Genomic DNA, 26,958 nt, shown 5'->3' with positions numbered 1-26,958 from the left:
TTGTCTCTGTCTCGCAGGCTGGAGTGGCTGGGGCTGTACAGATAACTCTCAGGCCTTCACATATGGTTTCCAGCTTCTCTCCACCCTCCTCCTGTGTCTCAGTAATCTCATGTTCCTGCCGCCCGTCCTCATCGCCTTACGCAGTCGCTGCCTCCTAGAAGCTTCCGTCTACATCTTCACCATGTTCTTCTCCACTGTAAGTATCCCCAACCCTGGCGCTCTCTTCTCATGTCTCTGTGTGAGGGATTGGGGGATGTCTTTTCTTTCCTCATGTCTCTCTATGTCAGCTGTCTCGTTTCTCCTCATGTCTCTCTATGTTGGGTGTCTTTTCTTTCCTCATGTCTCTCTATGTCAGCTGTCTCGTTTCTCCTCATGTCTCTCTATGTTGGGTGTCTCTTCTTTCCTCATGTCTCTCTATGTCAGCTGTCTCGTTTCTCCTCATGTCTCTGTATGTCAGCTGTCTCGTTTCTCCTCATGTGTCTCTATGTCAGCTGTCTCGTTTCTCCTCATGTGTCTCTATGTCAGCGGTCTCGTTTCTCCTCATGTGTCTCTATGTCAGCGGTCTCTCCTGCTGTCTCTCCTCATGTGTCTCTATGTCTCTTCTCTCCTGCCGTCTCTCTATGTCAGCGGTCTCTCCTCATGTGTCTGACATAGAGAGACAGCAGGAGAGAAGAGACAGACACATGAGGAGAGACCGCTGACATAGAGAGACGGCAGGAGAGAGGAGACAGAGACACATGAGGAGAGACCGCTGACATAGAGAGACGGCAGGCGAGAAGAGTCAGAGACACATGGGGAGAGACAGCAGGAGAGACCGCTGACATAAAGAGACAGCAGGAGAGGAGAGACATAGAGACACATGAGGAGAGACCGCTGACTTAGAGAGACAGCAGGAGAGAAGAGACAGACACACGAGGAGAGAGAGCAGGAGAGACCGCTGACATAGAGAGACAGCAGGAGAGAAGAGGCAGCCAGTAGGGAGAGACAGCAGGAGAAGAGACAGCTAACAAAGAGAGAGACAGCAGGAGAGAAGAGACATACAGACACATGAGGAGAGACAGCAGGAGAGACCACTGACAGAGACACATGAGGAGAGACAGCAGGAGAGACCACTGACAGAGACACATGAGAAGAGACAGCAGGAGAGACCACTGACAGAGACACATGAGAAGAGACAGCAGGAGAGACCACTGACAGAGACACATGAGAAGAGACAGCAGGAGAGACCACTGACAGAGACACATGAGAAGAGACAGCAGGAGAGACCACTGTCTCTTCTCTCCTGCTGTCTCTCTATGTCAGCTGTCTCTCCTGCTGTCTCTCCTCATGTGTCTCTGTCAGTGGTCTCTCCTGCTGTCTCTCCTCATGTGTCTGTATGTCTCTTCTCTCCTGCTGTCTCTCTCTATGTCAGCTGTCTCTCCTGCTGTCTCTCCTCATGTGTCTGTCTCTTCTCTCCTGCAGTCTCTCCTCATGTGTCTGTCTCTTCTCTCCTGCAGTCTCTCCTCATGTGTCTGTCTCTTCTCTCCTGCAGTCTCTCCTGAAGTGTCTGTCTCTTCTCTCCTGCAGTCTCTCCTCATGTCTGTCTCTTCTCTGCTGCGGTCTCTCCTCATGTGTCTGTCTCTTCTCTCCTGCGGTCTCTCCTCATGTGTCTGTCTCTTCTCTCCTGCGGTCTCTCCTCATGTGTCTGTCTCTTCTCTCCTGCAGTCTCTCCTCATGTGTCTGTCTCTTCTCTGCTGCGGTCTCTCCTCATGTGTCTGTCTCTTCTCTCCTGCGGTCTCTCCTCATGTGTCTGTCTCTTCTCTCCTGCAGTCTCTCCTGATGTGTCTGTCTCTTCTCTCCTGCGGTCTCTTCTCTCCTGCGGTCTCTCCTCATGTGTCTGTCTCTTCTCTCCTGCAGTCTCTCCTGATGTGTCTGTCTCTTCTCTCCTGCAGTCTCTCCTGATGTGTCTGTCTCTTCTCTCCTGCGGTCTCTTCTCTCCTGCGGTCTCTCCTGATGTGTCTGTCTCTTCTCTCCTGCAGTCTCTCCTGATGTGTCTGTCTCTTCTCTCCTGCAGTCTCTCCTGATGTGTCTGTCTCTTCTCTCCTGCGGTCTCTTCTCTCCTGCAGTCTCTCCTCATGTGTCTGTCTCTTCTCTCCTGCGGTCTCTCCTCATGTGTCTGTCTCTTCTCTCCTGCGGTCTCTCCTCATGTGTCTGTCTCTTCTCTCCTGCAGTCTCTCCTGATGTGTCTGTCTCTTCTCTCCTGCAGTCTCTCCTGATGTGTCTGTCTCTTCTCTCCTGCGGTCTCTTCTCTCCTGCAGTCTCTCCTCATGTGTCTGTCTCTTCTCTCCTGCGGTCTCTTCTCTCCTGCGGTCTCTCCTCATGTGTCTGTCTCTTCTCTCCTGCGGTCTCTCCTCATGTGTCTGTCTCTTCTCTGCTGCGGTCTCTCCTCATGTGTCTGTCTCTTCTCTCCTGCAGTCTCTCCTGATGTGTCTGTCTCTTCTCTCCTGCGGTCTCTCCTCATGTGTCTGTCTCTTCTCTCCTGCGGTCTCTCCTCATGTGTCTGTCTCTTCTCTCCTGCGGTCTCTCCTCATGTGTCTGTCTCTTCTCTCCTGCGGTCTCTTCTCTCCTGCGGTCTCTCCTCATGTGTCTGTCTCTTCTCTCCTGCAGTCTCTCCTGATGTGTCTGTCTCTTCTCTACTGCAGTCTCTCCTGATGTGTCTGTCTCTTCTCTCCTGCGGTCTCTTCTCTCCTGCGGTCTCTCCTCATGTGTCTGTCTCTTCTCTCCTGCAGTCTCTCCTGATGTGTCTGTCTCTTCTCTCCTGCGGTCTCTCCCCATGTGTCTGTCTCTTCTCTCCTGCGGTCTCTCCTCATGTGTCTGTCTCTTCTCTCCTGCGGTCTCTCCTCATGTGTCTGTCTCTTCTCTCCTGCAGTCTCTCCTGATGTGTCTGTCTCTTCTCTCCTGCAGTCTCTCCTGATGTGTCTGTCTCTTCTCTCCTGCGGTCTCTTCTCTCCTGCGGTCTCTCCTCATGTGTCTGTCTCTTCTCTCCTGCGGTCTCTCCTCATGTGTCTGTCTCTTCTCTCCTGCGGTCTCTCCTCATGTGTCTGTCTCTTCTCTCCTGCAGTCTCTCCTGATGTGTCTGTCTCTTCTCTCCTGCAGTCTCTTCTGATGTGTCTGTCTCTTCTCTCCTGCGGTCTCTTCTCTCCTGCGGTCTCTCCTCATGTGTCTGTCTCTTCTCTCCTGCGGTCTCTCCTCATGTGTCTGTCTCTTCTCTCCTGCGGTCTCTCCTCATGTGTCTGTCTCTTCTCTCCTGCAGTCTCTTCTGATGTGTCTGTCTCTTCTCTCCTGCGGTCTCTTCTCTCCTGCGGTCTCTCCTCATGTGTCTGTCTCTTCTCTACTGCGGTCTCTCCTCATTTGTCTGTCTCTTCTCTCCTGCGGTCTCTCCTCATGTGTCTGTCTCTTCTCTCCTGCAGTCTCTCCTCATGTGTCTGTCTCTTCTCTCCTGCGGTCTCTCCTCATGTGTCTGTCTCTTCTCTCCTGCAGTCTCTCCTCATGTGTCTGTCTCTTCTCTGCTGCGGTCTCTCCTCATGTGTCTGTCTCTTCTCTCCTGCGGTCTCTCCTCATGTGTCTGTCTCTTCTCTCCTGCGGTCTCTCCTCATGTGTCTGTCTCTTCTCTCCTGCAGTCTCTCCTCATGTGTCTGTCTCTTCTCTCCTGCGGTCTCTTCTCTCCTGCGGTCTCTCCTCATGTGTCTGTCTCTTCTCTCCTGCGGTCTCTCCTCATGTGTCTGTCTCTTCTCTCCTGCAGTCTCTCCTGATGTGTCTGTCTCTTCTCTCCTGCAGTCTCTCCTGATGTGTCTGTCTCTTCTCTCCTGCGGTCTCTTCTCTCCTGCGGTCTCTCCTCATGTGTCTGTCTCTTCTCTCCTGCGGTCTCTCCTCATGTGTCTGTCTCTTCTCTCCTGCAGTCTCTCCTGATGTGTCTGTCTCTTCTCTCCTGCAGTCTCTCCTGATGTGTCTGTCTCTTCTCTCCTGCGGTCTCTTCTCTCCTGCGGTCTCTCCTCATGTGTCTGTCTCTTCTCTCCTGCGGTCTCTTCTCTCCTGCGGTCTCTCCTCATGTGTCTCTTCTCTCCGCAGTTCTATCACGCCTGTGACCAGCCGGGCATCGTGGTCTTCTGTATCATGGACTATGATGTGCTGCAGTTCTGTGACTTCCTGGGTTCCCTCATGTCCGTGTGGGTGACGGTGATCAGCATGGCGCGGCTGCACTCTATCATCAAGCAGGTCAGAGACTACAGAGACCTCAGGGACCACAGAGACCTCAGGGACCAGAGGGTCCTCCGAGACCACAGAGACCTCAGGGACCACAGGGAACACAGAGACCTCAGGGAACACAGAGACCTCAGGGAACACAGAGACCTCAGGGACTTTCAAAACCTCAGGGACTACAGAGACCTCAGGGACCAGAGGGACCACAGAGACCTCAGAGACCACAGGGTCCTCCGAGACCACAGAGTCCTCAGAGACCAGAGGAACCTCACAGACCACAGAGACCTCCGACACCACAGGGACCACAGAGGCCTCAGGAGATCAGTGCGGTAGGAGGAGGAGTCGCTGTGAGCACAGTAGGAGGAGGAGTCGCTGGGAGCACAGTAGGAGGAGTCGGAGATCAGTGCAGTAGGAGTAGTAGTCAGAGATCAGTGCGGTAGGAGGAGTAGTTGCTGTGAGTACAAAAGGAGGAGGAGTCGCTGTGAGCACAGTAGGAGGAGGAGTCGCTGTGAGCACAGTAGGAGGAGGAGTCGCTGTGAGCACAGTAGGAGGAGGAGTCGCTGTGAGCACAGTAGGAGGAGTTGGAGATCAGTGCAATAGGAGGAGGAGTCAGAGATCAGTGCGGTAGGAGGAGGAGTCGCTGTGAGCACAGTAGGAGGAGTAGTCGGAGATCAGTGCGGTAGGAGGAGTAGTGGCTGAGAGTACAAAAGGAGGAGGAGTCGCTGTGAGCACAGTAGGAGGAGTCGGAGATCAGTGCAGTAGGAGGAGGAGTCGCTGTGAGCACAGTAGGAGGAATAGTCGGTGATCAGTGCGGTAGGAGGAGGAGTCGCTGTCGATGTGAGCACGGTAGGAGGAGTTGTCGGAGATCAGTGCGGTAGGAGGAGTAGTCACTGTGAGTACAAAAGGAGGAGGAGTCGGAGATCAGTGCGGTAGGAGGAGGAGTCGCTGTGAGCACAGTAGGAGGAGTTGGAGATCAGTGCAGTAGGAGTAGTAGTCAGGGATCAGTGCGGTAGGAGGAGGAGTCGCTGTTGATGTGAGCACGGTAGGAGGAGTTGTCGGAGATCAGTGCGGTAGGAGGAGTAGTCACTGTGAGCACAGTAGGAGGAGTCGGAGATCAGTGCGGTTGGAGGAGTAGTCGCTGTGAGTACAAAAGGAGGAGGAGTCGCTGTGAGCACAGTAGGAGTAGTAGTCAGGGATCAGTGCGGTAGGAGGAGTATTCGCTGTCGATGTGAGCTTGGTAGGAGGAGTAGACTCTGTGAGCACGGTAGCAGGAGGAGGAGATCAGTGCTGTAGGAGGAGGAGTCGCTGTGAGCACAGTAGGAGGAGTAGTCAGAGATCAGTGTGGTAGGAGGAGGAGTGGCTGTGAGCACAGTAGGAGGAGTAGTCGGAGATCAGTGCGGTAGGAGGAGGAGTCGCTGTCAATGTGAGCTTGGTAGGAGGAGTAGACTCTGTGAGCACTGTAGGAGGAGGAGGAGATCAGTGCGGTAGGAGGAGGAGTCGCTGTGAGCACAGTAGGAGGAGGAGTCACTGTGAGCACAGTAGGAGGAGTTGGAGATCAGTGCAGTAGGAGTAATACTCAGGGATCAGTGCAGTAGGAGGAGTAGTCGGAGATCAGTGCGGTAAGAGGAGGAGTCGCTGTGAGCACAGTAGGAGGAGTAGTCGGAGATCAGTGCGGTAGGAGGAGGAGTCGCTGTGAGCACAGTAGGAGGAGTCGGAGATCAGTGCAGTAGGAGTAGTAGTCAGAGATCAGTGCGGTAGAAGGAGTAGTCGCTGTGAGTACAAAAGGAGGAGGAGTCGCTGTGAGCACAGTAGGAGTAGTAGTCGGAGATCAGTGCGGTAGGAGGAGTAGTCGCTGAGAGTACAAAAGGAGGAGGAGTCGCTGTGAGCACAGTAGGAGGAATCGGAGATCAGTGCAGTAGGAGGAGGAGTCGCTGTGAACACAGTAGGAGGAGTTGTCGGAGATCAGTGCGGTAGGAGGAGTAGTCACTGTGAGTACAAAAGGAGGAGGAGTCGGAGATCAGTGCGGTAGGAGGAGGAGTCGCTGTGAGCACAGTAGGAGGAGTTGGAGATCAGTGCAGTAGGAGTAGTAGTCAGGGATCAGTGCGGTAGGAGGAGGAGTCGCTGTCGATGTGAGCACGATAGGAGGAGTAGTCGGAGATCAGAGGAGTCGCTGTGAGCACAGTAGGAGTAGTAGTCAGGGATCAGTGCGGTAGGAGGAGTATTCGCTGTCGATGTGAGCTTGGTAGGAGGAGTAGACTCTGTGAGCACGGTAGCAGGAGGAGGAGATCAGTGCTGTAGGAGGAGGAGTCGCTGTGAGCACAGTAGGAGGAGTAGTCAGAGATCAGTGTGGTAGGAGGAGGAGTGGCTGTGAGCACAGTAGGAGGAGTAGTCGGAGATCAGTGCGGTAGGAGGAGGAGTCGCTGTCAATGTGAGCTTGGTAGGAGGAGTAGACTCTGTGAGCACTGTAGGAGGAGGAGGAGATCAGTGCGGTAGGAGGAGGAGTCGCTGTGAGCACAGTAGGAGGAGGAGTCACTGTGAGCACAGTAGGAGGAGTTGGAGATCAGTGCAGTAGGAGTAATACTCAGGGATCAGTGCAGTAGGAGGAGTAGTCGGAGATCAGTGCGGTAAGAGGAGGAGTCGCTGTGAGCACAGTAGGAGGAGTAGTCGGAGATCAGTGCGGTAGGAGGAGGAGTCGCTGTGAGCACAGTAGGAGGAGTCGGAGATCAGTGCAGTAGGAGTAGTAGTCAGAGATCAGTGCGGTAGAAGGAGTAGTCGCTGTGAGTACAAAAGGAGGAGGAGTCGCTGTGAGCACAGTAGGAGTAGTAGTCGGAGATCAGTGCGGTAGGAGGAGTAGTCGCTGAGAGTACAAAAGGAGGAGGAGTCGCTGTGAGCACAGTAGGAGGAATCGGAGATCAGTGCAGTAGGAGGAGGAGTCGCTGTGAACACAGTAGGAGGAGTTGTCGGAGATCAGTGCGGTAGGAGGAGTAGTCACTGTGAGTACAAAAGGAGGAGGAGTCGGAGATCAGTGCGGTAGGAGGAGGAGTCGCTGTGAGCACAGTAGGAGGAGTTGGAGATCAGTGCAGTAGGAGTAGTAGTCAGGGATCAGTGCGGTAGGAGGAGGAGTCGCTGTCGATGTGAGCACGATAGGAGGAGTAGTCGGAGATCAGTGCGGTAGGAGGAGTAGTCGCTGTGAGCACAGTAGGAGGAGGAGTCGCTGTAAGCACTGTAGGAGGAGGAGTCGCTTGTCACGGCCGCGGCGGCTCTCACTGTGCCGGCCGGCGCGCGCGTCCCCGCCTCCTAGGGCGCGCGCGCGCCGGCTGTCTCAGATTTAAAGGGGCAGTGTGCTCCTAATTGGTAGTTGCACCCAATCACTCCCTATAAATCCCAGCGTGCCCTGCCCCTCGTGTTGGAGCCTCTACATGCTTCCCATAGCGTTTGGCCCAGCTCCCTGTTGTCCTTGACCTTAGTCCTTGTCCCTTGTTCCTGTCTTCAGTCCTGGTCCCTAGTCCTTGCCCGCTGCCTTCCCATTGTTCCTGAGTCCTGTCCGCCACCTGCAAGCACGTATACTATCCTCAGCCTGCACTCCTCCTGCCTACTGCTCCTGCCACGCCTCGCCTGCCGTCACTAGCAACCAAGCCAGGGGTAGCGACCTGGGGGTCGCCTGCCGCAGCAAGTCCATCCCGCCTTGCGGCGGGCTGTGGTGAAAACCTGCGGCCCCTTAGACTCCGCTCCCTGGTGAGGTTAGTGCCATCGCTAGTGACGGTCCGGTGGATCCACTACTCCAGGTGTTACATCGCTGTGAGCACAGTAGGAGGAATAGTCGCTGTAAGCACAGTAGGAGGAGGAGTCGCTGTGAGCACAGTAGGAGGAGAAGTCGGAGATCAGTGCGGTAGGAGGAGGAGTCGCTGTGAGCACAGTAGGAGGAGAAGTCGGAGATCAGTGCGGTAGGAGGAGGAGTCGCTGTGAGCACAGTAGGAGGAGAAGTCGGAGATCAGTGCTGTAGGAGGAGGAGTCGCTGTGAGCACAGTAGGAGGAGTAGTCGCTGTGAGCACTGTAGGAGGAGGAGGAGTCACTGTGAGCACAGTAGGAGGAATAGTCGCTGTAAGCACAGTAGGAGGAGGAGTCGCTGTGAGCACAGTAGGAGGAGTAGTCGGAGATCAGTGCAGTAGGAGGAGTAGTCGCTGTGAGTACAAAAGGAGGAGGAGTCGCTGTGAGCACAGTAGGAGGAGTTGGAGATCAGTGCAATAGGAGGAGGAGTCAGAGATCAGTGCGGTAGGAGGAAGAGTCGCTGTGAGCACAGTAGGAGGAGTAGTCGGAGATCAGTGCGGTAGGAGGAGGAGTCGCTGTGAGCACAGTAGGAGTCGGAGATCAGTGCAGTAGGAGTAGTAGTCAGAGATCAGTGCGGTAGAAGGAGTAGTCACTGTGAGTACAAAAGGAGGAGGAGTCGCTGTGAGCACAGTAGGAGTCGCTGTGAGCACAGTAGGAGGAGTCGGAGATCAGTGCAGTAGGAGGAGGAGTCGCTGTGAGCACAGTAGGAGGAGTAGTCGGTGATCAGTGTGGTAGGAGGAGGAGTCGCTGTCGATGTGAGCACGGTAGGAGGAGTTGTCGGAGATCAGTGCGGTAGGAGGAGTAGTCACTGTGAGTACAAAAGGAGGAGTCACTGTGAGCACAGTAGAAGTAGTAGTCAGGGATCAGTGCGGTAGGAGGAGTAGCCGGAGATCAGTGCGGTAGGAGAAGTAGTCGCTGTCAATGTGAGCTTGGTAGGAGGAGTAGACTCTGTGAGCACGGTAGGAGGAGGAGGAGATCAGTGCGGTAGGAGGAGGAGTCGCTGTGAGCACAGTAGGAGGAGTTGGAGATCAGTGCAGTAGGAGTAGTACTCAGGGATCAGTGCAGTAGGAGGAGTAGTCGGAGATCAGTGCGGTAGGAGGAGGAGTCGCTGTGAGCACAGTAGGAGGAGTAGTCGGAGATCAGTGCGGTAGGAGGAGGAGTCGCTGTGAGCACAGTAGGAGGAGTCGGAGATCAGTGCAGTAGGAGTAGTAGTCAGAGATCAGTGCGGTAGAAGGAGTAGTCGCTGTGAGTACAAAAGGAGGAGGAGTCGCTGTGAGCACAGTAGGAGTAGTAGTCGGAGATCAGTGCGGTAGGAGGAGGAGTCGCTGAGAGTACAAAAGGAGGAGGAGTCGCTGTGAGCACAGTAGGAGGAGTCGGAAATCAGTGCAGTAGGAGGAGGAGTCGCTGTGAACACATTAGGAGGAGTAGTCGGTGATCAGTGCGGTAGGAGGAGGAGTCGCTGTCAATGTGAGCACGGTAGGAGGAGTTGTCGGAGATCAGTGCGGTAGGAGGAGTAGTCACTGTGAGTACAAAAGGAGGCGGAGTCGGAGATCAGTGCGGTAGGAGGAGGAGTCGCTGTGAGCACAGTAGGAGGAGTTGGAGATCAGTGCAGTAGGAGTAGTAGTCAGGGATCAGTGCGGTAGGAGGAGGAGTCGCTGTCGATGTGAGCACGGAAGGAGGAGTTGTCGGAGATCAGTGCGGTAGGAGGAGTAGTCGCTGTGAGTACAAAAGGAGGAGGAGTCGCTGTGAGCACAGTAGGAGGAGTTGGAGATCAGTGCAGTAGGAGTAGTAGTCAGGGATCAGTGCGGTAGGAGGAGTAGTCGCTGTCGATGTGAGCTTGGTAGGAGGAGTAGACTCTGTGAGCACGGTAGCAGGAGGAGGAGATCAGTGCGGTAGGAGGAGGAGTCGCTGTGAGCACAGTAGGAGGAGTAGTCGGAGATCAGTGGGTAGGAGGAGTCGCTGTCGATGTGAGCTTGGTAGGAGGAGTAGACTCTGTGAGCACGGTAGGAGGAGGAGGAGATCAGTGCGGTAGGAGTAGTAGTCAGGGATCAGTGCGGTAGGAGGAGGAGTCAATGTAGATGTGAGCTTGGTAGGAGGAGTAGACTGTGAGCACGGTAGGAGGAGGAGGAGATCAGTGCAGTAGGAGTAGTAGTCAGGGATCAGTGCGGTAGGAGGAGTAGTCGCTGTCGATGTGAGCTTGGTAGGAGGAGTAGACTCTGTGAGCACAGTAGGAGGAGGAGGAGATCAGTTTAGTAGGAGTAGTAGTCAGGGATCAGTGCGGTAGGAGGAGTAGACTCTGTAAGCACAGTAGGAGGAGGAGGAGATCAGTGCAGTAGGAGTAGTCAGGGATCAGTGCGGTAGGAGGAGGAGTCGCTGTCGATGTGAGCTTGGTAGGAGGAGTAGATTCTGTGAGCACAGTAGGAGGAGGAGATCAGTGCAGTAGGAGTAGTACTCAGGGATCAGTGCAGTAGGAGGAGTAGTCGGAGATCAGTGCGGTAGGAGGAGGAGTCGCTGTAAGCACAGTAGGAGGAGTAGTCGGAGATCAGTGCGGTAGGAGGAGGAGTCAGAGATCAGTGCGGTAGGAGGAGGAGTCGCTGTGAGCACAGTAGGAGGAGTAGTCGGAGATCAGTGCGGTAGGAGGAGGAGTCGCTGTGAGCACAGTAGGAGGAGTCGGAGATCAGTGCAGTAGAAGTAGTAGTCAGAGATCAGTGCGGTAGAAGGAGTAGTCGCTGTGAGTACAAAAGGAGGAGGAGTCGCTGTGAGCACAGTAGGAGTAGTAGTCGGAGATCAGTGCGGTAGGAGGAGTAGTCGCTCAGAGTACAAAAGGAGGAGGAGTCGCTGTGAGCACAGTAGGAGGAGTCGCTGTGATCAGTGCGGTAGGAGGAGGAGTCGCTGTCGATGTGAGCTTGGTAGGAGGAGTAGACTCTGTGAGCACAGTAGGAGGAGGAGGAGATCAGTGCAGTAGGAGTAGTACTCAGGGATCAGTGCAGTAGGAGGAGTAGTCGGAGATCAGTGCGGTAGGAGGAGGAGTCGCTGTAAGCACAGTAGGAGGAGCAGTCGGAGATCAGTGCGGTAGGAGGAGGAGTCAGAGATCAGTGCGGTAGGAGGAGGAGTCGCTGTGAGCACAGTAGGAGGAGTAGTCGGAGATCAGTGCGGTAGGAGGAGGAGTCGCTGTGAGCACAGTAGGAGGAGTTGTCGGAGATCAGTGCGGTAGGAGGAGTAGTCGCTGTGAGTACAAAAGGAGGAGTCACTGTGAGCACAGTAGGAGGAGTCGGAGATCAGTGCGGTAGGAGGAGGAGTTGCTGTCGATGTGAGCACGATAGGAGGAGTAGTCGGAGATCAGTGCGGTAGGAGGAGTAGTCGCTGTGAGTACAAAAGGAGGAGGAGTCGCTGTGAGCACAGTAGGAGTAGTAGTCAGGGATCAGTGCGGTAGGAGGAGTAGTCGCTGTCGATGTGAGCTTGGTAGGAGGAGTAGACTCTGTGAGCACGGTAGGAGGAGGAGGATATCAGTGCGGTAGGAGGAGGAGTCGCTGTGAGCACAGTAGGAGGAGTTGGAGATCAGTGCAGTAGGAGTAGTACTCAGGAATCAGTGCGGTAGGAGGAGTAGTCAGAGATCAGTGCGGTAGGAGGAAGAGTCGCTGTCGATGTGAGCTTGGTAGGAGGAGTAGACTGTGAGCACGGTAGGAGGAGGAGGAGATCAGTGCAGTAGGAGTAGTAGTCAGGGATCAGTGCGGTAGGAGGAGGAGTCAATGTCGATGTGAGCTTGGTAGGAGGAGTAGACTCTGTGAGCACGGTAGCAGGAGGAGGAGATAAGTGCGGTAGGAGGAGGAGTCGCTGTGAGCACAGTAGGAGGAGTAGTCGGAGATCAGTGGGTAGGAGGAGTCGCTGTTGATGTGAGCTTGGTAGGAGGAGTAGACTCTGTGAGCACGGTAGGAGGAGGAGGAGATCAGTGCGGTAGGAGGAGGAGTCGCTGTGAGCACAGTAGGAGGAGTTGGAGATCAGTGTAGTAGGAGTAGTAGTCAGGGATCAGTGCGGTAGGAGGAGGAGTCAGAGATGAGTGCGGTAGTGCGCTGTGAGCTGTGCGCTGTGAGCACAGTAGGAGGAGTAGTCGGAGATCAGTGCGGTAGGAGAAGGAGTCGCTGTGAGCACAGTAGGAGAAGGAGTCGCTGTGAGCACAGTAGGAGGAGTTGGAGATCAGTGCAGTAGGAGTAGTAGTCAGGGATCAGTGCGGTAGGAGGAGGAGTCGCTGTCGATGTGAGCTTGGTAGGAGGAGTAGACTCTGTGAGCACAGTAGGAGGAGGAGGAGATCAGTGCAGTAGGAGTAGTAGTCAGGGATCAGTGCGGTAGGAGGAGGAGTCGCTGTGAGCACAGTAGGAGGAGTTGGAGATCAGTGCAGTAGGAGTAGTAGTCAGGGATCAGTGCGGTAGGAGGAGTAGTCGCTGTCGATGTGAGCTTGGTAGGAGGAGTAGACTCTGTGAGCACAGTAGGAGGAGGAGATCAGTTTAGTAGGAGTAGTAGTCAGGGATCAGTGCGGTAGGAGGAGTAGACTCTGTGAGCACAGTAGGAGGAGGAGGAGATCAGTGCAGTAGGAGTAGTCAGGGATCAGTGCGGTAGGAGGAGGAGTCGCTGTCGATGTGAGCTTGGTAGGAGGAGTAGACTCTGTGAGCACAGTAGGAGGAGGAGGAGATCAGTGCAGTAGGAGTAGTACTCAGGGATCAGTGCAGTAGGAGGAGTAGTCGGAGATCAGTGCGGTAGGAGGAGGAGTCGCTGTAAGCACAGTAGGAGGAGTAGTCGGAGATCAGTGCGGTAGGAGGAGGAGTCGCTGTGAGCACAGTAGGAGGAGTCGGAGATCAGTGCAGTAGAAGTAGTAGTCAGAGATCAGTGCGGTAGAAGGAGTAGTCGCTGTGAGTACAAAAGGAGGAGGAGTCGCTGTGAGCACAGTAGGAGTAGTAGTCGGAGATCAGTGCGGTAGGAGGAGTAGTCGCTGAGAGTACAAAAGGAGGAGGAGTCGCTGTGAGCACAGTAGGAGGAGTCGCTGTGAGCACAGTAGGAGGAGTAGTCGGTGATCAGTGCGGTAGGAGGAGGAGTCGCTGTCGATGTGAGCACGGTAGGAGGAGTTGTCGGAGATCAGTGCGGTAGGAGGAGTAGTCACTGTGAGTACAAAAGGAGGAGGAGTCGGAGATCAGTGCGGTAGGAGGAGGAGTCGCTGTGAGCACAGTAGGAGGAGTTGGAGATCAGTGCAGTAGGAGTAGTAGTCAGGGATCAGTGCGGTAGGAGGAGGAGTCGCTGTCGATGTGAGCACGGTAGGAGGAGTTGTCGGAGATCAGTGCGGTAGGAGGAGTAGTCGCTGTGAGTACAAAATGAGGAGTCACTGTGAGCACAGTAGGAGGAGTCGGAGATCAGTGCGGTAGGAGGAGGAGTTGCTGTCGATGTGAGCACGATAGGAGGAGTAGTCGGAGATCAGTGCGGTAGGAGGAGTAGTCGCTGTGAGTACAAAAGGAGGAGGAGTCGCTGTGAGCACAGTAGGAGTAGTAGTCAGGGATCAGTGCGGTAGGAGGAGTAGTCGCTGTCGATGTGAGCTTGGTAGGAGGAGTAGACTCTGTGAGCACGGTAGCAGGAGGAGGAGATCAGTGCGGTAGGAGGAGGAGTCGCTGTGAGCACAGTAGGAGGAGTAGTCGGAGATCAGTGGGTAGGAGGAGTCGCTGTCGATGTGAGCTTGGTAGGAGGAGTAGACTCTGTGAGCACGGTAGGAGGAGGAGGAGATCAGTGCGGTAGGAGGAGGAGTCGCTGTGAGCACAGTAGGAGGAGTTGGAGATCAGTGCAGTAGGAGTAGTAGTCAGGGATCAGAGTGGTAGGAGGAGTAGTCAAAGATGAGTGCGGTAGGAGGAAGAGTCGCTGTCGATGTGAGCTTGGTAGGAGGAGTAGACTCTGTGAGCACAGTAGGAGGAGGAGGAGATCAGTGCAGTAGGAGTAGTAGTCAGGGATCAGTGCGGTAGGACTCTGTGAGCACAGTAGGAGGAGGAGGAGATCAGTGCAGTAGGAGTAGTAGTCAGGGATCAGTGCGGTAGGAGGAGGAGTCGCTGTGAGCACAGTAGGAGGAGGAGATCAGTGCAGTAGGAGTAGTAGTCAGGGATCAGTGCGGTAGGAGGAGTAGTCAAAGATGAGTGCGGTAGGAGGAAGAGTCGCTGTGAGCACAGTAGGAGGAGTAGTCGGAGATCAGTGCGGTAGGAGAAGGAGTCGCTGTCGATGTGAGCTTGGTAGGAGGAGTAGACTCTGTGAGCACGGTAGGAGGAGAAGGAGATCAGTGCGGTAGGAGGAGGAGTCGCTGTGAGCACAGTAGGAGGAGTTGGAGATCAGTGCAGTAGGAGTAGTAGTCAGGGATCAGTGCGGTAGGAGGAGTAGTCGCTGTCGATGTGAGCTTGGTAGGAGGAGTAGACTCTGTGAGCACAGTAGGAGGAGGAGGAGATCAGTGCAGTAGGAGTAGTAGTCAGGGATCAGTGCGGTAGGAGGAGGAGTCGCTGTGAGCACAGTAGGAGGAGTAGTCGGAGATCAGTGCGGTAGGAGGAGTCGCTGTCGATGTGAGCTTGGTAGGAGGAGTAGACTCTGTGAGCACGGTAGGAGGAGGAGGAGATCAGTGCGGTAGGAGGAGGAGAAGGAGATCAGTGCGGTAGGAGGAGGAGTCGCTGTGAGCACAGTAGGAGGAGTTGGGGATCAGTGCGGTAGGAGGAGGAGTCTCTGTCGATGTGAGCACAGTAGAAGGAGGAGGAGATCAGTGCAGTAGGAGTAGTACTCAGGGATCAGTGCGGTAGGAGGAGGAGTCGCTGTGAGCACGGTAGGAGGAGGAGATCAGTGCGGTAGGAGCAGGCCCGCTCCTGCCATGAGGCGGAGTGAGCCTTCCACCTCAGGCGGCAGCTCCTGTGATCCTGCAGGGGGCGGCACAATCTTCTCTGCCACTGTCATTTTAGTGAAGTTTAACTTCACTCAAGTGACAGCAGCCTCGGCCCCTATCAGTGCTGAGTGCCTGGCCGCCCGTACCGCCCTCCCCAGGAACTGCCGGGCTTCGTCTCTGTGATGTGTGACGTCACGCGGCAGTCTTCCTGAGGATTGGGTAGGAGCATGAACGGACGGACGGCCACAGCGGCTCCACATGCTGATCCCTCCTCTTCCTGCTGCCTGATTTGCAGTCCAGGGGGCCGCCCGGTCTGCATACTAATAGTAATACTAATAGTGCAGCAGCCGCTGAGATACACTGAGGGCAGCAGCCGCTGAGAGACACTGAGGGCAGCAGCCGCTGAGAGACACTGAGGGCAGCAGCCGCTGAGAGACACTGAGGGCAGCAGCCGCTGAGAGACACTGAGGGCAGCAGCCGCTGAGAGACACTGAGGGCAGCAGCCGCTGAGAGACACTGAGGGCAGCAGCCGCTGAGAGACACTGAGGGCAGCAGCCGCTGAGAGACACTGAGGGCAGCAGCCGCTGAGATACACTGAGGGCAGCAGCCGCTGAGAGACACTGAGGGCAGCAGCCGCTGAGAGACACTGAGGGCAGCAGCCGCTGAGAGACACTGAGGGCAGCAGCCGCTGAGAGACACTGAGGGCAGCAGCCGCTGAGAGACACTGAGGGCAGCAGCCGCTGAGAGACACTGAGGGCAGCAGCCGCTGAGAGACACTGAGGGCAGCAGCCGCTGAGAGACACTGAGGGCAGCAGCCGCTGAGAGACACTGAGGGCAGCAGCCGCTGAGAGACACTGAGGGCAGCAGCCGCTGAGAGACACTGAGGGCAGCAGCCGCTGAGAGACACTGAGGGCAGCAGCCGCTGAGAGACACTGAGGGCAGCAGCCGCTGAGAGACACTGAGGGCAGCAGCCGCTGAGATACACTGAGGGCAGCAGCCGCTGAGAGACACTGAGGGCAGCAGCCGCTGAGAGACACTGAGGGCAGCAGCCGCTGAGAGACACTGAGGGCAGCAGCCGCTGAGAGACACTGAGGGCAGCAGCCGCTGAGAGACACTGAGGGCAGCAGCCGCTGAGAGACACTGAGGGCAGCAGCCGCTGAGAGACACTGAGGGCAGCAGCCGCTGAGAGACACTGAGGGCAGCAGCCGCTCACAGTGTCAGAGCAGTGACGGCACACATGGTTGGACGCTGTCGGCCCAGAGGAGGAGGAGATCATCTTTTGTACAGTACTGGCATGTGTCTAGTGTGGTGTGTGTGTCCTGTCTAGGGCTGGACAGCTGCCCTCCTGTTGTGGTGCTGTCTCTGCTGTGTACCTGTGTGTGGTGCTGGGTCTGCCTGTACTGTCTGTCCCTGTGTATGTACTGCTCTGTGTGTCTGTCCCTGTGTATGTACTGCTCTGTGTATCTGTCACTGTGTCTATGTGTGCTGCTCTGTGTATCTGTCACTGTGTATGTACTGCGCTGTGTGTCTGTCCCTGTGTATGTACTGCTCTGTGTATCTGTCACTGTGTCTATGTGTGCTGCTCTGTGTATCTGTCACTGTGTATGTACTGCTCTGTGTGTCTGTCCCTGTGTATGTACTGCTCTGTGTGTCTGTCCCTGTGTATGTACTGCTCTGTGTGTCTGTCCCTGTGTATGTACTGCTCTGTGTGTCTGTCCCTGTGTATGTGCTGCTCTGTGTGTCTGTCACTGTGTATGTGCTGCTCTGTGTGTCTGTCCCTGTGTATGTACTGCTCTGTGTGTCTGTCACTGTGTATGTACTGCTCTGTGTGTCTGTCACTGTGTCTATGTGTGCTGCTCTGTGTATCTGTCACTGTGTATGTACTGCTCTGTGTGTCTGTCCCTGTGTATGTACTGCTCTGTGTGTCTGTCCCTGTGTATGTACTGCTCTGTGTGTCTGTCCCTGTGTATGTACTGCTCTGTGTGTCTGTCCCTGTGTATGTGCTGCTCTGTGTGTCTGTCACTGTGTATGTGCTGCTCTGTGTGTCTGTCCCTGTGTATGTACTGCTCTGTGTGTCTGTCACTGTGTATGTACTGCTCTGTGTGTCTGTCCCTGTGTATGTACTGCTCTGTGTATCTGTCACTGTGTCTATGTGTGCTGCTCTGTGTGTCTGTCCCTGTGTATGTACTGCTCTGTGTATCTGTCACTGTGTATGTACTGCTCTGTGTGTCTGTCCCTGTGTATGTACTGCTCTGTGTGTCTGTCCCTGTGTATGTACTGCTCTGTGTGTCTGTCCCTGTGTATGTACTGCTCTGTGTGTCTGTCCCTGTGTATGTACTGCTCTGTGTATCTGTCACTGTGTATGTACTGCTCTGTGTGTCTGTCCCTGTGTATGTACTGCTCTGTGTGTCTGTCCCTGTGTATGTACTGCTCTGTGTGTCTGTCACTGTGTCTATGTGTGCTGCTCTGTGTGTCTGTCCCTGTGTATGTACTGCTCTGTGTGTCTGTCACTGTGTCTATGTGTGCTGCTCTGTGTGTCTGTCTCTGTGTATGTACTGCTCTGTGTGTCTGTCCCTGTGTATGTACTGCTCTGTGTGTCTGTCACTGTGTATGTACTGCTCTGTGTCTGTCTCTGTGTATGTACTGCTCTGTGTGTCTGTCACTGTGTATGTACTGCTCTGTGTCTGTCTCTGTGTATGTACTGCTCTGTGTGTCTGTCCCTGTGTATGTACTGCTCTGTGTGTCTGTCACTGTGTATGTACTGCTCTGTGTCTGTCACTGTGTATGTACTGCTCTGTGTGTCTGTCCCTGTGTATGTACTGCTCTGTGTATCTGTCACTGTGTATGTACTGCTCTGTGTGTCTGTCACTGTGTATGTACTGCTCTGTGTATGTACTGCTCTGTGTGTCTGTCCCTGTGTATGTACTGCTCTGTGTGTCTGTCCCTGTGTATGTACTGCTCTGTGTGTCTGTCACTGTGTATGTACTGCTCTGTGTGTCTGTCACTGTGTATGTACTGCTCTGTGTGTCTGTCCCTGTGTATGTACTGCTCTGTGTGTCTGTCACTGTGTCTATGTGTGCTGCTCTGTGTGTCTGTCCCTGTGTCTATGTGTGCTGCTCTGTGTGTCTGTCACTGTGTATGTACTGCTCTGTGTGTCTGTCACTGTGTATGTACTGCTCTGTGTGTCTGTCCCTGTGTATGTACTGCTCTGTGTGTCTGTCACTGTGTATGTACTGCTCTGTGTGTCTGTCCCTGTGTATGTACTGCTTTGTGTATCTGTCCCTGTGTATGTACTGCTCTGTGTGTCCGTCACTGTGTATGTACTGCTCTGTGTGTCTGTCACTGTGTATGTACTGCTCTGTGTGTCTGTCCCTGTGTATGTACTGCTTTGTGTATCTGTCCCTGTGTATGTACTGCTCTGTGTGTCTGTCCCTGTGTATGTACTGCTCTGTGTGTCTGTCACTGTGTATGTACTGCTCTGTGTGTCTGTCCCTGTGTATGTACTGCTCTGTGTCTGTCTCTGTGTATGTACTGCTCTGTGTGTCTGTCCCTGTGTATGTACTGCTCTGTGTGTCTGTCACTGTGTCTATGTGTGCTGCTCTGTATATCTGTCCCTGTGTCTATGTGTGCTGCTCTGTGTGTCTGTCACTGTGTCTATGTGTGCTGTTCTGTGTGTCTGTCACTGTGTCTATGTGTGCTGCTCTGTGTATCTGTCACTGTGTATGTACTGCTCTGTGTGTCTGTCCCTGTGTCTATGTGTGCTGCTCTGTGTGTCTGTCCCTGTGTATGTACTGCTCTGTGTGTCTGTCCCTGTGTATGTACTGCTCTGTGTGTCTGTCCCTGTGTCTATGTGTGCTGCTCTGTGTGTCTGTCCCTGTGTATGTACTGCTCTGTGTGTCTGTCACTGTGTATGTACTGCTCTGTGTGTCTGTCACTGTGTATGTACTGCTCTGTGTATCTGTCCCTGTGTATGTACTGCTCTGTGTGTCTGTCCCTGTGTATGTACTGCTCTGTGTGTCTGTCCCTGTGTATGTACTGCTCTGTGTGTCTGTCACTGTGTATGTACTGCTCTGTGTAGTCTGTCACTGTGTATGTAGGCTGCTCTGTGTGTCTGTCCACTGTGTATGTACTGCTCTGTGTGTCTGTCACTGTGTATTACTGCTCTGTGTATCTGTCACTGTGTCTATTGTACTGCTCTGTGTGTCTGTCACTGTGTATGTACTGCTCTGTGTGTCTGTCCCTGTGTATGTACTGCTCTGTGTGTCTGTCACTGTGTCTATGTGTGCTGCTCTGTGTGTCTGTCCCTGTGTATGTACTGCTCTGTGTGTCTGTCCCTGTGTATGTACTGCTCTGTGTGTCTGTCAATGTGTCTATGTGTGCTGCTCTGTGTGTCTGTCACTGTGTATGTACTGCTCTGTGTGTCTGTCCCTGTGTATGTGCTGCTCTGTGTGTCTGTCCCTGTGTATGTACTGCTCTGTGTGTCTGTCCCTGTGTATGTACTGCTCTGTGTATCTGTCACTGTGTATGTACTGCTCTGTGTATCTGTCACTGTGTATGTACTGCTCTGTGTGTCTGTCACTGTGTCTATGTGTACTGCTCTGTGTGTCTGTCCCTGTGTATGTACTGCTCTGTGTCTGTCCCTGTGTATGTACTGCTCTGTGTGTCTGTCCCTGTGTATGTACTGCTCTGTGTATCTGTCCCTGTGTATGTACTGCTCTGTGTGTCTGTCCCTGTGTATGTACTGCTCTGTGTGTCTGTCCCTGTGTATGTACTGCTCTGTGTATCTGTCACTGTGTCTATGTGTGCTGCTCTGTGTGTCTGTCCCTGTGTATGTACTGCTCTGTGTGTCTGTCCCTGTGTATGTACTGCTCTGTGTGTCTGTCACTGTGTATGTACTGCTCTGTGTGTCTGTCCCCTGTGTATGACTGCTCTGTGTGTCTGTCACTGTGTATGTGACTGCTCTGTGTATCTGTCACTGTGTCTATGTGTGCTTTGCTCTGTGTGTCTGTCCCTGTGTAGGTACTGCTCTGTGTGTCTGTCCCTGTGTATGTACTGCTCTGTGTATCTGTCACGTGTGTATGTACTGCTCTGTGTATCTGTCACTGTGTATGTACTGCTCTGTGTGTCTGTCACTGTGTCTATGTGTAGCTGGCTCTGTGTGTCCTTCCTTGTGTATGTACTGCTCTGTGTCTGTCCCTGTGTATGTACTGCTCTGTGTGTCCCTGTGGATGTACTGCTCTGTGTATCTGTCCCTGTGTATGTACTGCTCTGTGTGTCTGTCCCTGTGTATGTACTGCTCTGTGTGTCTGTCCCTGTGTATGTACTGCTCTGTGTATCTGTCACTGTGTCTATGTGTGCTGCTCTGTGTGTCTGTCCCTGTGTATGTACTGCTCTGTGTGTCTGTCCCTGTGTATGTACTGCTCTGTGTGTCTGTCCCTGTGTATGTACTGCTCTGTGTGTCTGTCCCTGTGTATGTACTGCTCTGTGTGTCTGTCCCTGTGTATGTACTGCTCTGTGTGTCTGTCCCTGTGTATGTACTGCTCTGTGTGTCTGTCACTGTGTATGTACTGCTCTGTGTATCTGTCACTGTGTCTATGTGTGCTGCTCTGTGTGTCTGTCACTGTGTATGTACTGCTCTGTGTGTCTGTCACTGTGTCTATGTGTGCTGCTCTGTGTGTCTGTCCCTGTGTATGTACTGCTCTGTGTGTCTGTCACTGTGTATGTACTGCTCTGTGTGTCTGTGCATCTGTCCCTGTGTATGTACTGCTCTGTGTATCTGTCACTGTGTCTATGTGTGCTGCTCTGTGTGTCTGTCCCTGTGTATGTACTGCTCTGTGTGTCTGTCCCTGTGTATGTACTGCTCTGTGTGTCTGTCCCTGTGTATGTACTGCTCTGTGTGTCTGTCCCTGTGTATGTACTGCTCTGTGTGTCTGTCCCTGTGTATGTACTGCTCTGTGTGTCTGTCCCTGTGTATGTACTGCTCTGTGTGTCTGTCACTGTATGTACTGCTCTGTGTGTCTGTCCCTGTGTATGTACTGCTCTGTGTGTCTGTCCCTGTGTATGTACTGCTCTGTGTATCTGTCACTGTGTCTATGTGTGCTGCTCTGTGTGTCTGTCACTGTGTATGTACTGCTCTGTGTGTCTGTCACTGTGTATGTACTGCTCTGTGTGTCTGTCACTGTGTCTATGTGTGCTGCTCTGTGTGTCTGTCCCTGTGTATGTACTGCTCTGTGTGTCTGTCACTGTGTATGTACTGCTCTGTGTGTCTGTGCATCTGTCCCTGTGTATGTACTGCTCTGTGTGTCTGTCCCTGTGTATGTACTGCTCTGTGTGTCTGTCACTGTGTCTATGTGTGCTGCTCTGTGTGTCTGTCCCTGTGTATGTACTGCTCTGTGTGTCTGTCCCTGTGTATGTACTGCTCTGTGTATCTGTCCCTGTGTATGTACTGCTCTGTGCATCTGTCCCTGTGTATGTACTGCTCTGTGTCTGTCCCTGTGTATGTACTGCTCTGTGTGTCTGTCCCTGTCTATGTGTGCTGCTCTGTGTGTCTGTCCCTGTGTCTATGTGTGCTGCTCTGTGTGTCTGTCCCTGTGTCTATGTGTGCTGCTCTGTGTGTCTGTCACTGTGTCTATGTGTACTGCTCTGTGTGTCTGTCACTGTGTCTATGTGTACTGCTCTGTGTGTCTGTCACTGTGTCTATGTGTGCTGCTCTGTGTGTCTGTCCCTGTGTCTATGTGTGCTGCTCTGTGTGTCTGTCCCTGTGTCTATGTGTGCTGCTGTCTGTGTGTGGTGGGCAGCCAATTACCTGATCCCTCCCATCCTCTTCCTCCTCCACTGGGCCTGCTGCTGGTGAGTTAACCCCTGCAGCCCCTTATGTTATGTGTTTAGTAACGTTATTAACCCCTGCAGTTTAATAAAGTCACTGTGCCATGTGCACCCCCTCCCCCACTTGACATGGCACAGTTAGTTCCTTATACTTTGCACTGCAGCACCCCTATGTATTCCAGGGGGGTCACATGGCACAGTTGCTTTATTAACCACTGCTATATCATATATGTTCTGTATACTGTATATAACAGTCCTCCCCTATATAGTGTACACATTGTCTCTTCTGTTTCATATGTGTTCTTTATATAGAACAACCTTCCCCTATATAGTGTATACATTAACTGCTATATCATATATTCACTGTGTATATATATAATACTCCTCCCCTATACAGTGTATATATAGTCTGCTGTATCATATATGTGCTGTACACTGTATATATACCAGTCCTCCTCTCCTCGTTAACCCCTCCAGCACCCTTATGTTATGGATGCACATGGCACAGTGACTTTATTAACCCCTGCAGCTTAATAAAGTCACTGTGCCATGTGCAGGGCTGTATTACCAGCTGCTGCTGCCCTAGGCACTAACCCGGGAGACGCCCCATCTACACGCACCTATTGGCAATACCAGACCTGACAAATACCACCATACCCCCCACCCCCCTGGAAAAGACACCAGATTTACTGGCAAGTCTGAACAGGAGGAGGGAAACTAAAAAATAAAAGCAAAAAAAATTGTTTTTTCTGTCCCCCTGCTCCCTGGTGCTGCCCCCCTGCAAGGTGCTGCCCTAGGCACCGAACCACGGGTGCCTAGTGGTAAATACGGCCCTGGCCATGTGCACCCCCCTCCCCCACTTGAATATATTAGGATGCTGCAGTGCATGCATGTATGTTATGATGTTCTGCAGCAGCTGAGGTGTAGTGTGATGTTCTGCTGCAGCTGAGGTGTATAATGAGGTTCTGCAGCAGCTGAGGTGTATGATGAGATTCTGCAGAACATCATAATACATAATGAGAAAATAATAAGTTTACTAATAGCTGAGGTATCGACGTGAGAATAGTTCCTACACAATTGATTCTAGTTTCGGGGGAGGGGGGCGCCATTTTAATTTTCGCCTCAGGCAGCAGAGAAGCTAGAATCGGCCCTGTGTAGGAGGAGTAGTCGGAGATCAGTGCGGTAGGAGGAGTCGCTGTCGATGTGAGCTTGGTAGGAGGAGTAGACTCTGTGAGCACGGTAGGAGGAGGAGTCGGAGATCAGTGCGGTAGGAGGAGTCGGAGATCAGTGCGGTAGGAGGAGTCGCTGTGAGCACAGTAGGAGGAGGAGCCGCTGTGAGCACAGGAGGAGTAGTTGCTGTGAGCACAGTAGGAGGAGGAGCCGCTGTGAGCACAGTAGGAGGAGGAATCGGAGATCAGTGCGGTAGGAGGAGTAGTCGCTGTGAGCACAGTAGGAGGAGGAGTCGCTGTGAGCACAGTAGGAGGAGGAATTGGAGATCAGTGCGGTAGGAGGAGTAGTCGCTGTGAGCACAGGAGGCGGAGTAGTCGCTGTAAGCACGGTAGGAGGAGTAGTCGCTGTGAGCACAGTAGGAGGAGTCGGAGATCAGTGCGGTAGGAGGAGAAGTCGCTATGAGCACAGTAGGAGGAGGAGTCGCTGTGAGCACAGTAGGAGGAGGAGTTGCTGTCGATGTGAGCTTGGTAGGAGTAGTGGTCAGGGCTCAGTGCGGTAGGAGGAGGAGTCGCTGTGAGCACAGTAGGAGGAGGAGTCGGAGATCAGTGCAGTAGGAGTAGTAGTCAGGGCTCAGTGCGGTAGGAGGAGGAGTCGCTGTGAGCGCAGTAAGAGTCGGAGATCAGTGCAGTAGGAGGAGTAGTCGCTGTGAGCACAGTAGGAGGAGGAGGAGATCAGTGCAGTAGGAGTAGTAGCAACTACTCCTCCTACCGCACTGATCCCTGACTACTACTCCTACTGCACTGATCTCCGACTCTTACTGTGCTCACAGCGACTCCTCCTCCTACCGCACTGAGCCCTGACTACTACTCCTACTGCACTGATCCCTGACTGTCGATGTGAGCACAGTAGGAGGAGTCACTGTGAGCACAGTAGGAGGAGTCGCTGTGAGCACAGTAGGAGGAGTCGCTGTGAGCACAGTAGGAGGAGTCGGAGATCAGTGCAGTAGGAGTAGTAGGTAGGGATCAGTGCGGTAGGAGGAGGAGTCGCTGTGAGCACGGTAGGAGGAGTGGTCGCTGTAAGCACAGTAGGAGGAGGAGTCGCTGTGAGCACAGTAGGAGGAGGAGTTGCTGTCGATGTGAGCTTGGTAGGAGGAGTAGTAGTCAGGGCTCAGTGCGGTAGGAGGAGGAGTCGCTGTGAGCACAGTAGGAGGAGGAGTCGGAGATCAGTGCAGTAGGAGTAGTAGTCAGGGCTCAGTGCGGTAGGAGGAGGAGTCGCTGTGAGCACAGTAAGAGTGAGAGATCAGTGCAGTAGGAGTAGTAGTCAGGGATCAGTGCGGTAGGAGGAGGAGTCGCTGTGAGCACGGTAGGAGGAGTGGTCGCTGTGAGCACAGTAGGAGGAGGAGTCGCTGTGAGCATAGTAGGAGGAGGAGTTGCTGTCGATGTGAGCTTGGTAGGAGGAGTAGTAGTCAGGGCTCAGTGCGGTAGGAGGAGTCGCTGTGAGCACAGTAGGAGGAGGAGTCGGAGATCAGTGCAGTAGGAGTAGTAGTCAGGGCTCAGTGCGGTAGGAGGAGGAGTCGCTGTGAGCACAGTAAGAGTCGGAGATCAGTGCAGTAGGAGTAGTAGTCAGGGATCAGTGCGGTAGGAGGAGTAGTTGCTGTCGATGTGAGCACAGTAGGAGGAGGAGTCGCTGTCAGCACAGTAGGAGGAGTCGCTGTGAGCACAGTAGGAGGAGTCGCTGTGAGCACAGTAGGAGGAGTCGCTGTGAGCACAGTAGGAGGAGTCGGAGATCAGTGCAGTAGGAGTAGTAGTCAGGGATCAGTGCGGTAGGAGGAGGAGTCGCTGTGAGCACAGTAGGAGGAGGGGTCGGAGATCAGTGCAGTAGGAGTAGTAGTCAGGGCTCAGTGCGGTAGGAGGAGGAGTCGCTGTGAGCACAGTAAGAGTCGGAGATCAGTGCAGTAGGAGTAGTAGCAACTACTCCTCCTACCGCACTGATCCCTGACTACTACTCCTACTGCACTGATCTCCGACTCTTACTGTGCTCACAGCGACTCCTCCTCCTACTGTGCTCACAGTGACTCCTCCTACTGTGCTCACATCGACAGTCAGGGATCAGTGCAGTAGGAGTAGTAGTCAGGGCTCAGTGCGGTAGGAGGAGGAGTCGCTGTGAGCACAGTAAGAGTCGGAGATCAGTGCAGTAGGAGTAGTAGTCAGGGATCAGTGCGGTAGGAGGAGTAGTTGCTACTACTCCTACTGCACTGATCTCCTCCTCCTCCTCCTACTGTGCTCACAGCGACTCCTCCTCCTACCGCACTGATCCCTGACTACTACTCCTACTGCACTGATCCCTGACTGTCAATGTGAGCACAGTAGGAGGAGGAGTCGCTGTGAGCACAGTAGGAGTCGCTGTGAGCACAGTAGGAGGAGTCGCTGTGAGCACAGTAGGAGGAGTCGCTGTGAGCACAGTAGGAGTCGGAGATCAGTGCAGTAGGAGGAGGGGTCGCTGTGAGCACGGTAGGAGGAGTAGTCGCTGTGAGCACAGTAGGAGTCGGAGATCAGTGCAGTAGGAGGAGGGGTCGCTGTGAGCACGGTAGGAGGAGTAGTCGCTGTGAGCACAGTAGGAGGAGTTGCTGTCAATGTGAGCTTGGTAGGAGGAGTAGTAGTCAGGGCTCAGTGCGGTAGGAGGAGGAGTTGGAGATCGGTGTGGTAGGAGTAGTAGTCAGGGATCAGTGTGGTGTTTCTCAGCTCCGGAGCCCCCGTACCACCCGCCATGTTTCAGGACATCCTCAGTACGTCACAGATGACATAGCTGGTGGATCATGAATCGCCCTGTGGGTGCAGCCTCACATTATGACCTGCTGGGGGCGCCAGAGGACATGTTGGATAGATGTTGGTGCTATATGACTTCTTTTCCCTCCGGCAGGTTCTCTACCTCCTCGGGGCCATGCTGCTCTCCATGGCTTTGCAGCTGGATCGCCATGGCCTGTGGAACCTCCTCGGGCCCAGTTTATTTGCTGTGGGCATCATGGCCATCGCCTGGGTGAGTATCCTGTGATTCTCTTCTCAGGAAGCTCTCCGGGCCTAGTGTCTGAGGACACATCGGAAGGTTCCGACACATCACAGGGCCGGAAGATTCCAGGGATGGCCAATATCTACAAGGAAGCCCCCTGCAGTTTCTTCAATGTGGAGTAACTCCAGAGAGCTCCACGGGGAGCCCATCAGGCCTGTCCATCGCCCCGGAGCACAGACCCCACTGCTGAAGTGTCGCTATGGCTCTGACACCCCCGCTGATATTGGGGGCTTTTGCAGAGACCCTGGGTGATCAGATTGTTGTTATACAGAGGATACTCCCCTTTGTATTATGTTGGGTGGGCGGGGGGTTTAGTCACTCCTAGTAACACCTACTCCTCTTCTTCTTTCAGACTTTCCGCACCATCCGGAGGCGTCACTGTTACCCACCAACCTGGAAGCGCTGGCTCTTCTACCTGTGCCCGGGCACCCTGATTGCCAGCTCGGCGGTGGCCCTCTACGCATTTGTGGAGACTGAGGAGAACTACTTCTACATCCACAGTATCTGGCACATGCTGATCGCCGGCAGCGTGGGCTTCCTTCTTCCACCACGTGCCAAGCCTGACGGGAGGGTGGCTCCTCTGGCTCGCAGGAAGGGATGTGGCTACCAACTGTGCGTCAATGAGCAGGAAGAACTGGGCCTGGTGGATCCGGGCTCCGTCTCCATTAACAGCATCTGCACCAGTTGACACATGAACCAAACACAAGGACATCCTTGAATGTGAAGGGCGGCGGTAGACCGACCACCGCCTGCCCCCACTGATCAGTATTACCTCATTCAGGACGTGCCTGTTCTTGCATAGTCCCTGGGGGCAGAATGACTGGTGGTGACAAGGAGGGAGAGTCATCACCCCCACACCAGCTCACCCCATCTCTTCTCATCTTCTTTTACTTGGAGGCAGGAGATGACGGCTGTGCCAGGAGGCTGCCAACTACTATTCA

The 26,958-nt window shown here is 53.8% G+C and overlaps 1 protein-coding gene across 1 annotated transcript in view; it reads left to right on the top strand.

The window, feature by feature from the left end:
* Positions 1-26,955, top strand: part of TMEM8B (transmembrane protein 8B) — a 27,996-nt gene extending 1,041 nt beyond the window's left edge. Inside the window, exons 3-6 of the mRNA XM_069963680.1 lie at positions 18-196; positions 4,108-4,254; positions 25,871-25,987; positions 26,370-26,955. Of these exons, the coding sequence (XP_069819781.1) occupies positions 18-196; positions 4,108-4,254; positions 25,871-25,987; positions 26,370-26,705 (779 nt within the window). The 3' untranslated portion in view covers positions 26,706-26,955. The remainder of the gene's footprint in view (positions 1-17; positions 197-4,107; positions 4,255-25,870; positions 25,988-26,369) is intronic.
* The last annotated feature ends 3 nt before the right edge of the window (positions 26,956-26,958 follow it).

This window comes from Dendropsophus ebraccatus, chromosome 3 (assembly GCF_027789765.1).
Source record: "Dendropsophus ebraccatus isolate aDenEbr1 chromosome 3, aDenEbr1.pat, whole genome shotgun sequence".
In the NCBI taxonomy this organism is placed as follows: Eukaryota; Metazoa; Chordata; class Amphibia; order Anura; family Hylidae; genus Dendropsophus; species Dendropsophus ebraccatus.
Note: the sequence above shows the minus strand (reverse complement) of the source record. Positions and strands in the feature narration are given on the sequence as shown.